We start from the raw sequence: 13,908 nt of genomic DNA, 5'->3' as shown, positions 1-13,908 counted from the left end.
AAATTGAAAAAGTGCCTGATGAGCACAGAGATTCAGAACCTGAGGAAATCAAGACTTGCTTCGTTTAGGGCTTTAGCATTTCAGAAAGGGCCGGGCTGAAGGGAAAATAATACGGCTCACGGACTGTGAGAGTGAGTGAGTGAATGAGTTTAGTTTTACGCCGCACTCAGCAATATTCCAGTTATATGGCGGCGGTCTGCAAATAATCGAGTCTGGACCAGACAATCCAGTGATCAACAGAATGAGCATCGATCTGCGCAATTGGGAACCGATGACATGTGTCAACCAAGTCAGCGAGTCTGACCACCCGATCCCATTAGTCGCCTCTTACGACAAGCATGTGTTACTGAAGGCCAATATTCTAACCCGGACCTTCACGGGTTCACGGACTGTGAGACAGACCAAAAATGGTGTATTGTTATCTTGGACTGTGCTAAACGTAGTCAATTATACAGATGTATAACATTGTCAATAATTCCACATAGAACTGAACTACAAAAAAAGTACGAAACCAATAGTCAGTTTTGTCCCTCATCACTGTGTTCACGGGGCTGGTCCCATAGGGAATCGCGGTCAGAATACGTCCTAAGTAACCATTTATAGCAGTGATTGGCAACTAAATGGATCAGTGGCCAGAGCTTGACATTTAACCCAAACTGTTCGTGATATCAATTAACCTTTTTGTGTTGTTCAGATTCAGATTATATCCAGCATACCAATATTGCTGGACCTTTGCTGACTGCAGACTTTCAACAACAAACAGATCTGTAATTTGTTATGGTAGAATTGATATAACATTTTGTTTCCTGTCTGGAGTTAGGTTGCATGTTCAAGTAGATTTTGAAACTGAAAGCAGGATTTCAGGTTTCAATGTTATGGTGTCTAACATCTCCAATGATTTAGCTCCAAAGTGAACACATATGCGATTGATTGATTGATTAATTAATTTGATTGATTGATAGATTTGTACCCATGTGGGTAATCTCGGGTCTTCTGTGTGGCGCTTTAACCACTAGGCTACCACATCGTCCCTGAGTGAGTGAGTGAGTTTAGTTTTACGCCGCACTCAGCAATATTCCAGCTATATGGCTGCACATCGTCCCTGAACATATATGTAATAATTGCGGTGCATATAAGAAATCTAATTACAAAAGATACACACGTCTTCAATTTCAACATCTATGCTAGACATTTCACTATAGTGAGAGCAGTCTGTGGAAAACAACTTTTGTGACACCTTCCCCCAACCATGGCTCTTTACATGTATTTCAGCAGAATTCAGTATTATGAATTATTTTTAGCTGAGCTTACAGACCAAACATAATTTTAGTAGACTGCTTTGGACCAGTGGCGAGAATCACAGACTGTGAGAGACAGACACCTCATATGGGGTATTCTCGGGACGTGGACACCCTGTGTCGTGTAAAAACACCCTGCATGTGTCGTGTAAAAACAAAGTGCAGGAAATAGTGTCCACTTCGTGCGAATGGGTTACTGAGCTAATTAACGCCAGACAATAGACAGAGCGTGTGATTGCAAGACTTCACGAAACCTTAACAATTCCGGATAACAGTTCACATTTTAACACTTCCCGACCAGTTAATCCCTTACTAAAAAAACAGACATCAATGGTACACGTCTGTCCACGTCCTGTGAATGCAAAATTTCAGGTTGTCCACGTCCTGAGAATGAACCCTTCATATGGCTGCGCTGAATTCAAGTTCAGTGCTAAAAACAATGGGCTTGACAGAACACCAGGTTACAGCCAATTATGCAGCTTGTATTGTCATATGATAATGTATAAGAGTCTTCTTAATTGCTCAAAAATTTTAAGATGGTTTTAAAGCTACTTGCAGCAATAGTTAATTTACATCACAACCACTTGGAGAGGTCCAGACACTGTTTGCAGAACCTTGCCCTCTGTCTTCCAGAGAAACCAGTGAAGATCTGGGTTAGAATTGATCTTCAGTAACCCATGCTTGTGGTAAGAGGCCCCAAACGGGATGGGGTGGTCGGGATGGGGTGGTCAGGCTCGCTGACTTGATTGACAGGTCATTGTATCCCAATTGCGCAGATCGATGCTCATGCTGTTGATCACTGGACTGTCTGGTCCAGACTCGATTACAGACCGCCGCCGTATAGCTGGACTGACTGAGTTTGGTTTTACGCCGCTTTTAGCAATATTCCAGCAACATCACGGCGGGGACACCAGAAATGGGCTTCACACATTGTACCCATGTGGGGATTCCAACCCAGGTCTTCCGCGTGACGAGCAAACGCTTTAACCATTAGGCTACCCCACCGCCCCTCATATAGCTGGAATACTGCTGAGTGATGCATAAATCTAAACTCACTCAATCACTCTTCCAGAGAAATCCGGAACTGACCCAGCAAACAGCAAATCCTGGCAGTCAAGGGACACTGCTCTGATGGGTTTAACCAACATTTGAACAGCAATTGTGTTTAGAAATATTCCAGCAATATCATGATGAGGGACAAGAGAAATGGGCTTCACAAATTGTACCCATCTGGGGAATCGAACAAACCGTCTTCGTCTTGACGAGCGAACACTTTAACCACTGCTACCCCACCGCCCCTACTGTGTATATTAGTGGTGGTCCGATTAATTGAAATAATTGAAGATTGGTCGCAATGACAAAACGACCAAGCAATCGATCATGTTTTCTCATATTCAAACACAAACAATTTTGGACCACTTGTTTGCAATAACAATATTTTTCAAAAGGCTGATTTTGTCACCACATTGCATAAGCAATACAAGCTCGTTCCAAGTTATGATTAAGTTTATCTTAACAACTCCAGGAAATGTATGTTCCTAACACACTAGTCATCCTTTAAAGATGTGAAATTTGCAAATGCATTTTGTGCAATTTCGGCGAAAAAAAACCGAGAGAACTACATGTTTTTTCTTTACTTTTTGTTGTGCATTAACAAACATAACCAGGAAAATTTGATAAATGACGTTAACCAATTATTTTCGATGATTGATCGGTTGTAATGAACCAATCATCAATAATGAGATTTCAACCAATTCCCAACACTAGTGTATATACACACAACAGGACAAGAACAGACAGTGACAAAGTTTATTCATACAACACAGCTGTGACACATCAGCTGACATGAACTGTTAAACATTATGAACCTGTCAAACTCATAGCACTTAGATACAGCTTACCTCAAACTATGCACTGAACGACCAGATTGCTATGAGAAGAAATGGGTAATATTTACTGTGCCATGTTAGACAGGCAGCCACCAACACAGCATTGACATCAATACAAAATCTCAACAACTCTATGTTATGTTACAGTGTAATATTTTGTGTTGGTGTCAAGTCATGAATGATACAATCTGCATGATGAACTCAAGATGGACAAATGTGCACAATGTGTGCAAATCAGGAACTGAGAACTTGGTTGAGTCTTCGACAGGACATTGGATATAAATGATGTAGATATCTCCATCCTCTGTCTATTTCAGTGGCTAGTCTGTGTCCATAGCTTGGGGTCGCACCTCTGTTTGTATAACGTCAAACTCGACTTTCTTCACCTCAGTCTTCAACACAGACGATGTACCTCGCTTGTAGCGATAGGAGCCTTGTCTGTGAATAGCAAGTAACAAGATATAGTTGCTACATGATCACAACTTGAATATGCCCTTAGAAATCACAAGATGAATCCAAATACATCCAAGATGAATTGGTCCCTGTACATTGGAAGCCCAACATGTGTTCATGTTAAAGAATTGGAGCTACACAAATCATGTTGCTGAACCAGATCCTATTGTGTGTAACTCAAGTCTGTATTACCCATCATCAAGTTGCTAGTCTGTATTACCCAACTGCTAGTCTGTATTACCCAACACCTAATCTATATTACCCAACACCTAGTCTGTACTACCCAACTCCTAGTCGATATTACCCAACTCCTAGTCTGTATTACCCAACTCCTAGTCGATATTACCCAACACTTAGTCTGTATTACCCAACACCTAGTCGATATTATGCAATACCTAGTCTGTATTACCCAACTCCTAGTCTGTATTACCCAACACCTAGTTGATATTACCCAACTCCTAGTCGATATTACCCAACACTTAGTCTGTATTACCCAACACTTAGTCGATATTACCCAACTCCTAGCCTGTATTACCCAACTCCTAGTCGATATTACCCAACACTTAGTCTGTATTACCCAACACCTAGTCAATATTACGCAACACCTAGTCTGTATTACCCAACTCCTAGTCTGTATTACCCAACACTTAGTCTGTATTACCCAACTCCTAGTCTGTATTACCCAACACCTAGTTGATATTACCCAACTCCTAGTCTGTATTACCCAACTCCTAGTCGATATTACCCAACTCCTAGTCTGTATTACCCAACTCCTAGTCGATATTACCCAACACCTAGTCTGTATTACCCAACTCCTAGTCAATATTACCCAACTCCTAGTCGATATTACCCAACTCCTAGTCTGTATTACCCAACACCTAGTTGATATTACCCAACTCCTAGTCTGTATTACCCAACTCCTAGTCTGTATTACCCAACACTTAGTCTATATTACCCAACACCTAGTCGATATTATGCAACACTTAGTCTGTATTACCCAACACCTAGTCTATTACTCATCACTTAGTCTGTATTACTAAGCACCTAGTCAGCTTTACCCAACTCCAATTCTGTATGACCATATACCTAGTCTGCATTACCCATCACCAAGTATGCATTACCCAACTCCCAGACTCTGTTACTCATAACCTAGTCTTGTTTAAGCTGACCTACAATATGTATTACTAAGCACTAGTGCTGGTATTGGCATACAACCTGCGATACGATACATCACGATGCTAAAATTTTAGTCAGGACGATATATTGCCAAAGTATCGTGCACTGAAGCTGCGATACGATATGAATCCCGATATAAGGGTGACGATACGATACGCATCACGATACTAAAATCTTTAATTCTAACACCAACTACAAAACACCTTAAGATCAAAACAAAACCATATTAAAATATTTCGTCAAATTCCTGCAGCGTTTTTCAATGTTCATTCGGAAAAGAGATAATTAAGTTTATACACGGACTTTGTAATGATAATAACATGTGAGCGTTATGTCTGACACAGTTCTTGACGCAAAAAGCTGCCGAGAAAACGTTTACTTATGAAGGGAAAATATGTAAGCAAATATTTTAATCATCAAATAAAAGAGTCTTTTTTCTGGACAGATATCGCGATTCGGCAATATTCAAAGTTAAACATTGACGTATCGTCGCACATTTGAAGTATCGTATCGGGATATACGACAATGTAAAACTTTGTATCGATTCACTGTATCGACGGCCCATGGATCGATGTATTGTTGCATATCGATTAATCGTCACACCACTACCAAACACCCAGTCTATATCAAACAAACTCTCTGTCTACATCAACCAATACCCAATCTGTGACCCAACACCCAGTCTGTATTACCCGATACCCAAACTGTATGACCAAAAACCCGTTTTTTTCACCCAACACACCACCTGTATGACCCAATATCCAATCTGTACGACTAAACTCCAACTCTTTATTACTAGACTCAGCTCTGCATTACCTGACTCCCTTCAGGTTGGCCTGGTCATATGGCCGAATGTAGTCCGTCTTGTCCTTGGTGATGACACACACATCAATGTTGCTGCCAGAGCCAAGATCATTGAAGATGCCGCCAGCAATGGCATCTCGCACTAACTGCACTGCGTCATCTCGCTATCAACACAGTATACAAAGGTCCTTAAAGCCATGTCATTGTTTTCAGCCACATCTGAGTCTGATTTACCAGTTCTATTTACTCCAGGGATTTCTACACGGAAGATCAGGCCATGAAGAACACATTATACTGAGGTCAGCCAACATTATCATCACTGGCAGCTTAAAGGCTTCAAAACTGTAGCATAGCAACACAAGGGAGATAACTCCTAGGAGCAGAGCTTTGTTTTTTCTTGGTATCAATTTGCATATTTGTAAAAACATTACATTTCTAGGTTGTCCAAACATCATAATGCACTTACGTGATGTAAGCTTTTCAAGTCGTATTCTTATATTACAATATTTCATTGACGTAATTTATGAATTCCCGACTGATTAATCTACTCACAGACATATCTGCTTTAAAGCCATCTTCAAAAACAGCCATGGCAGCAAGGGAGCCTGATCCTGCAAAAGGAGACACAGACAAATCAGACAGTCACATCAGACAAAGTCACATTAGACAAGTACACAGGAGATTCAGACACATCAGACACAGTCATGTTAGACACATACCAAGGAGGAGGAGACGCAGCAGACACATACAAAGGAGGAGACACATCAGACACATACACAGGAGATTCAGACACATCAGACACAGTCATGTCAGACACATACCAAGGAGGAGGAGACACATCAGACACATACACAGGAGATTCAGACACATCTGACACAGTCATGTTAGACACATACAAAGGAGGAGACACATCAGACACATACACAGGAGATTCAGACACATCAGACACAGTCATGTCAGACACATACACAGGAGGAGACACATCAGACACATACACAGGAGATTCAGACACGTCATGTTAGACACATACACAGGAGACACATCAGACACATACACAGGAGATTCAGACACATCAGACAGTCATGTCAGACACATACACAGGAGGAGACACATCTGACACATACACAGGAGATTCAGACACGTCATGTTAGACACATACACAGGAGACACATCAGACACATACACAGGAGATTCAGACACATCAGACAGTCATGTCAGACACATACACAGGAGGAGACACATCTGACACATACACAGGAGATTCAGACAGACACAGTCATGTTAGACACATACACAGGAGGAGACACATCAGACACATACACAGGAGATTCAGACACATCAGACAGTCATGTTAGACAAATACACACGAGATTCAGACACATCCACACGAGATTCAGACACATACACACGAGATTCAGACACATCAGACACATACACACGAGATTCAGACACATCAGACACAGTCATGTCAGACACATACACAGGAGATTCAGACACATCAGACACAGTCATGTTAGACACATACACAGGCGGAGACACATTAGACACATACACAGGAGATTCAGACACGTCAGACAGGCATGTTAGACACATACAAAGGAGATTCAGACACATCAGACACATACTCAGGAGATTCAGACACATACACACGAGATTCAGACACATCACACACAGTCATGTTAGACACATACAAAGGAGGAGACACATCAGACACATACACAGGAGAAGACACATCAGACACAGTCATGTCAGACACATACAAAGGAGGAGACACATCAGACACATACACAGGAGATTCAGACACATACACAGGAGATTCAGACACATCACACACAGTCATGTCAGACACATACACAGGAGATTCAGACACATCAGACACAGTCATGTTAGACACATACACAGGCGGAGACACATTAGACACATACACAGGAGATTCAGACACGTCAGACAGGCATGTTAGACACATACAAAGGAGATTCAGACACATCAGACACATACTCAGGAGATTCAGACACATACACACGAGATTCAGACACATCACACACAGTCATGTTAGACACATACAAAGGAGGAGACACATCAGACACATACACAGGAGATTCAGACACATCAGACACAGTCATGTCAGACACATACAAAGGAGGAGACACATCAGACACATACACAGGAGATTCAGACACATACACAGGAGATTCAGACACATCACACACAGTCATGTCAGACACATACAAAGGAGGAGACACATACACAGGAGATTCAGACACATCAGACAGTCATGTTAGACACATACAAAGGAGATTCAGACACATCAGACACATACTCAGGAGATTCAGACACATACACACGAGATTCAGACACATCAGACACAGTCATGTTAGACACATACAAAGGAGGAGACACATCAGACACATACACAGGAGATTCAGACACATCAGACACAGTCATGTCAGACACATACAAAGGAGGAGACACATCAGACACATACACAGGAGATTCAGACACATACACAGGAGATTCAGACACATCACACACAGTCATGTCAGACACATACAAAGGAGGAGACACATACACAGGAGATTCAGACACATCAGACAGTCATGTTAGACACATACACAGGAGATTCAGCCACATCAGACACATACACAGGAGATTCAGACACATCAAAGTAACATCAGACACATACACAGGAGTTTCAGAAACAGACATCCAAGAGTCACTGTCACTGTCAACAATATTTCAGTCACATCATGAAGTCCACAGTGATGCAGGTGTGAGACATAAGGTGGTTGCTGAAACAATGTAGCATCCTGATGAACCAAAGAATGTTGACATACTTGGCTTTATAACCCATGATTACTTTTATACCAGCACATCAAATATACTAGTTGGTGTGGTTATACTGGTAAAGTTAATGGTAATGTCAAATACAGGATGAGATTGTCACTACCATTATTTCCTAATTTGGTGACAGTTTTAGACATTTATGATCAGTGAGTGAGTGAGTATTTGGTTTTACGCCACTTTTAGCAATATTACAGCAATATCACGACTTGGGTCACCAGAAATAGGCTTCAAACATTGTGCCCTGATTTGGGGAATCGAACCCGGGTCTCCAGCGTGACATGTGGACGCTTTAACCACTAGGCTACACCACTGGTATGTTGTATCTAAAATCAATACGACTGGTATGTTGTGTCTAAAATCAGGTGAGGTGAGGTGAAATTGGGTTTAACGTCGTGCTAGAGAATATTTCGCTCATAATCCTATGACAACGTGCATGCATGTGTATGTGTATGTGTGGCTGCTTGTACTAGCCCAGACTGAAGCTGGTTTTATAGTGCTAGCCCACTGAGATACCATGCCGCAGTGAAGCATGAATACCCCACTCAGAAACATTATATTGACTCCGAGCCGACCAGTCCTTGTTGTACCCATTAATGCCGAGCGCCAGGCAGGGACCAACAAGTACCATATTTTAACGTCTTTTGGTATGACGTTGTCGGGGATCGAACCCGCGACCTTCCGCTCTCCGGGCGGTCTAAAACCAGTATGACTGGCATGTTGGAACACCTACCCATGGTGACATATGGCAGTTTGTCCGTTGACCCATGGGGCCAGACACTGTACAGGTGAGGGCCAGTAGAGTCCACGCCACCTAGCACCAGGGCGGCACTAATGTAACCATGGTATCTGAAAACACACACATAACAAGCTACAAGATTGAAAACACTTGACATTCGATTATTTCTGATATAGTTGTAGGTGATACAGTGCTACCTGATGGATGAATGGATTCATAGGACACATATTTGCATAAGTCTGTTGTGAATTCATGCTCATATGTGATTGGAAAAGAACCAAACAGTCATCCAATGAAATTCAACAACAGAAAGTGCTATTCAGTTCTAAGCATGGAACCCCAGTAACCATTGCACCTCAGGTACTACATGCCCCATGCAAGAAACCGGAGGATTCTATGAAAGCATAGATCCCAATAACCATTCCAACCTGAGGAACAATGCTAACTGAGGCATTATTATGCAATGGGATCTCAAAATATGACTAGAGCTTATTGTTGAGCAAGGAGCATCACCTGAAGAGCATCTGTTTGAGCAGTCTGTTGGCTGTACACACACGTGGCTTACGGCCAGTGTTAAGTCTGTGCAGCTCCAGCTGGGAGGAGATCATCTGTGTTGTCATCTCCGTGTCAGCTGCTGTACCCGCACCACAGCAGCTGGACAACAAACAAAAACATCAGTTCAGTTCCACAACTGGCCTAGTAACAGTGAGTGAGTGAATGAGTTAAGTTTGATGCCGCACTCAGCAATATTCCAGCTATATGGCGGCGCCTAGCAACAGAGACATCAGTTACAGTACTACACCTAGCCTAGCAACAGAGACATCAATTACAGTACTACATCTAGCCTAGCATGAGTAGCAACAGAGATATCAGTTATGTACCTCACATGGCCTACTAACACTAACAATGCCATCAGTTACAGTACTACAACTTGCCCAGTAACAAAGATATCAGTTACAGTGCTACACCTGGCGTACTAACAATGACATCGGTTACAGTACTACAACTTGCCCAGTAACAAAGATATCAGTTACAGTGCTACACCTGGCTTACTAACAATGCCATCAGTTACAGTACTACACCAGGGCTAACAACAAAAATATCAGTTACAGCACAACACATAGCTAGAAACAAAGATTTCAGTTACAGTACCACACATAGCCTACCAAAAGAAACAAAAAATATCAGTTACAGCACCATAGATGACCTAACAGCAAACATATACAGTGGACTCTGTCAATACCGGCCTCTGTAAACACCGGCACTCTGTCTACATCGGCACAAAGTTTCAGTCCCGGCAGAAATGCACGTTATTATCATTTAGAAACTTCTGTAAACATCGGCATCTGTCTATTCAGGATATCGGCATTGTTTTTCAGTCCCAACGAACAAGTTGTTATGAAAACGAATCTGTAAAAACCGGCACATGAAAGACGGCGTAACCCTTTGATGCAATTGGGTCCAAATGATGTAACAACACAATTCGCTGTGACTCTCGAGATTATTCAGAAACGGGAAGTGTTAATCAGTATCTTGTTAATCAGTGAGTGGTACGTGAATAATTTACCCTGAGTAATTAATACATGTAGTGGGCAGTTTGACTGTATAAACAAGCAAGTGTTTACATTTTGTTGATTTCATGGGTATTGACTCGAGATTATTCAGAAACGGAAGTGTCAATCAGTTTCTTGTTAACTAGTGAGTGGCACATGTCACTTACATAGAGGAGAATCGTTTGATGGCGGGTATCGTTCGAAAGCTCTGAACATCAACAATATCACTGCACTCTTGCCGAGAGTATTTTCAGTTTTTCACATTTGTAAGAAGCGATTTTATTGGATAAAGATTGGTTTCTAACGACGCTTTTTCACTACACTCTGCTTATAAGGGTCATGATTGGTCAAAATCAGACACGTGACCTAAGCAGCCAATCATATTATGGAAATGGATACCGTCCTCGTAAACGAAAAACTTTTAGATTAAGACGAAAGGTTTTGGGTAAAATAATGCTATTCTGAACATATTAAGAAAGACATCGCTACCTATACGTAAATTATGGAACGTATTGGACATATCGTGCTAGGTTATGGTTTATGACAAAAATGCTTCATGCATATATTTTCACATTAAGCATCGTGGTCCGGGCGCCAAGACGGAGGCGTGAAAGATGAGATGTAACTTGTCAGTGACTTGACTTTACATTGCATGATCGCACAAAAGCATGGAAATAGTAACTTTATATGTACGCTTGACAACTTTTATGAATGTTATTGTTGATTTCAATTTATTTAATGATTTCCTCGATGTTTGAATCATCGTTACTTTTGCTCTTTGACATTTGCTATTGTAGACCCGCGCCGCGACAAGCATAAACAAGAATCGTTGTTTTCAATAACATTGCTAAAAATAGTTTATAATTTTAATTCTGCCGATAATATATGATCAGTTGAAATTTAATAAGAGATTTCAGACATTTTTATTTGATTTAAACAACATGAATGTGCATTGAGACACTGCCTTGTTTCTTATTCAAACATCTTGTTAATGCTAAAGTGACAGTACGACAGCGAACTTCCGTGTGCGCAGGCGTCATAAGCGAACCTAGCTAAACCGGCACTCTGTCAAAACCGGCATTTTTATTTGGTCCCGACTGATGCCGGTATTGACAGAGTACACTGTAGATCAATTATAGCTCTACAGTTGCCTCAGCGAAACACATCTACACCTCGCCTTAAGTTATCAACAGTCTTCAGTTAGTAAACGTTACAGTGTCTGCAATTATCTCATGCACCGAGTTACTACAATTTCCAGTACTCACTAAATGTTAGAGGACATGTAGTGTATTTTGGCGCAGTTCTTGTCGGCAACCACAGTGTCCTCTGTTGCCCTTGTATCTGCACCCAACACAACACCATCCTGTAAACAGAAAACACCCAGCATAACATGAGAGAACAGTATTCACAAAACTGTGTGCAGAACACTTGAGAAGCAAAACAAGATGATTGGGTTAACTGGATTTCATTTCTGCGAGCCACATAAAAGGTTATTAGTCCTTATAAATAGTTTCACCTTTCAATCTGTAAAGACTCAAAATGATCTGCCAAATATCTAAAGCAGGGATCTGGTAGGACCAGGTAGAGTAAGTGATCATTTGCAACAATTTTAAGAGAACAGCAGGCTCTACAGGCTAGAACTATAATTTCATTCAGGCTAGTAGAATTATCATTACTTTTGCCTATGATAGTTTCTACAAGTCACCTACCTACAGGCAAGCATGCTTTCCATCACTAAGAATACAATATGTGACATTTACCTTGAAGACAACACCACAAATAGTTGTTCCTGTTTTGTAAACCTTGGGAGCCTTGAACCCTTGGTTTTCTAACATCAAGTTCCTGCAAGAAACAAAGAGATCATCCCCTGTTATGTTTGTATTTACCATGTTCACAGATATTACATTTCAATTTACTCTGGTATTTTTTCTCATTAGAGTACATCACAGCATCCTCAAGCATGCAGCTGTAAGCATGGTAACATTGTTAACATGGTACATAATGACACATGCAAACCACTCTTTTGAGCATTTTGAGTTTTAGTTTAGTGAGTTTAGTTTTACGCCGCACTCAGCAATATTCCAGCTATATGGCGGATGAGCATTTTGAGTATATGAAATTAATTTCAAAGTTTAAGCATGTCTATATGGTCAAAGAATGTGCAAAACAAAGTTGGATTAACTTTCCTTGTTCATTGTAACGTTTATAACATGTTTAATGCTATAACAATCGTTTTCTAAAGTAAATAGATTTTTCAGGCATTAATGAAATAGAAATACCATATCATTATCAAGTGCATGGGGTTGTTTTTAGTCAATAGCTTTTAATATCTGACACATTTGTTTCAATGCTGATGTTTATTTTTCTATGTGTATTAAATTCTCAGCCTCTCTAAAACATAATGAAGGTAAAATAAAACTAGGCCATATACATGATACGTATGCATACAGAACAAATCTTTCTGCTTGTCTGGGGGTGATGGAGTAGCCTAGTGGTTAAAGCATTTGCTCATCATGCTGAAGGCCATTGAATTCCCCACATGGGTACAATGTGTGAAGCCCATTTCTGGTGTCCCTGCCATGATGTTGCTTGAATATTGCTAAAAGCAGGGTAAAACCATACTCACTCACTCTGATTATTTGGTGTTATCTGCCTTGTTTAAAAACACTGGTTCATTGGCTCATACTTCACTGATTTTGAATGTCTTTCGATATTTAGGATTTGTTTGTTTAGGTAAGGCTACCACAAACAAAAAGTGTGACAGTTTCTCTGGTTCAATGGCAGCATGTTTAGGGGAAAATAGCTAAAATTATCGGCTACAGATGACAATGCAACATGGCCAAAATCTGTCTACTCATGTTCAGGTGTTTACTTACAGAACTAATAGAACAAGAACTGATGAACACACCCTTGAGTTACCCTACATGTCGATAGAATAAGGATACAGCATTGCTCATATACACTCTTATGTAGATTTCTTACAAACCTTTTGCAGTTTTCAAAAGAAAACCCTCCTTGGGGTAACTCGGTAGCTAATGCGGCGGCCATGTTTCTGAAACACTAACGCCGGAGTGTACGCTTTTCTAAAGTTTCATTGGCTGAATATTTCTTAAACTCCTTACGAAGTTATTTCTAAACTCTAAACAGCGCCGTGT

General features: G+C 40.8%; 1 protein-coding gene across 1 annotated transcript; it reads right to left on the bottom strand.

Moving 5' to 3' along the window:
- Positions 1-3,094: 3,094 nt before the first annotated feature.
- LOC124275831 (proteasome subunit beta type-7-like) lies at positions 3,095-13,873 on the bottom strand. Its single transcript, XM_046711511.1, has 8 exons — positions 13,740-13,873; positions 12,514-12,595; positions 12,019-12,116; positions 9,714-9,854; positions 9,195-9,310; positions 6,173-6,231; positions 5,633-5,784; positions 3,095-3,625 (listed from the first exon to the last, which is right to left on the bottom strand). The coding sequence occupies exons 1-8, from the start codon at positions 13,799-13,801 to the stop codon at positions 3,508-3,510; spliced, it is 828 nt and encodes a 275-aa protein (XP_046567467.1). The 5' UTR covers positions 13,802-13,873; the 3' UTR covers positions 3,095-3,507.
- Between the last annotated feature and the right edge of the window lie 35 nt (positions 13,874-13,908).

The sequence above is a fragment of the Haliotis rubra genome, unplaced genomic scaffold (assembly GCF_003918875.1).
Source record: "Haliotis rubra isolate DU_JTF1 unplaced genomic scaffold, ASM391887v1 Scf203, whole genome shotgun sequence".
NCBI lineage: Eukaryota > Metazoa > Mollusca > Gastropoda > Lepetellida > Haliotidae > Haliotis > Haliotis rubra.
The sequence above is the reverse complement of the archived record's forward strand: the minus strand, read 5'-3'. Positions and strand labels throughout refer to the sequence as shown.

Coding starts and splice junctions, on each gene's coding strand:
- LOC124275831 (XM_046711511.1), bottom strand. CDS start 13,801: ATGGCCGCCGCATTAGCTACCGAGTTACCCCAAGGAGGGTTTTCTTTT. Junction 9,311..9,713: donor CTCAAACAGATGCTCTTCAG/GTGATGCTCCTT, acceptor GTGTGTTTTCAG/ATACCATGGTTACATTAGTG. Junction 3,626..5,632: donor GCCAACCTGAAGGGAGTCAG/GTAATGCAGAGC, acceptor TGCTATTCACAG/ACAAGGCTCCTATCGCTACA.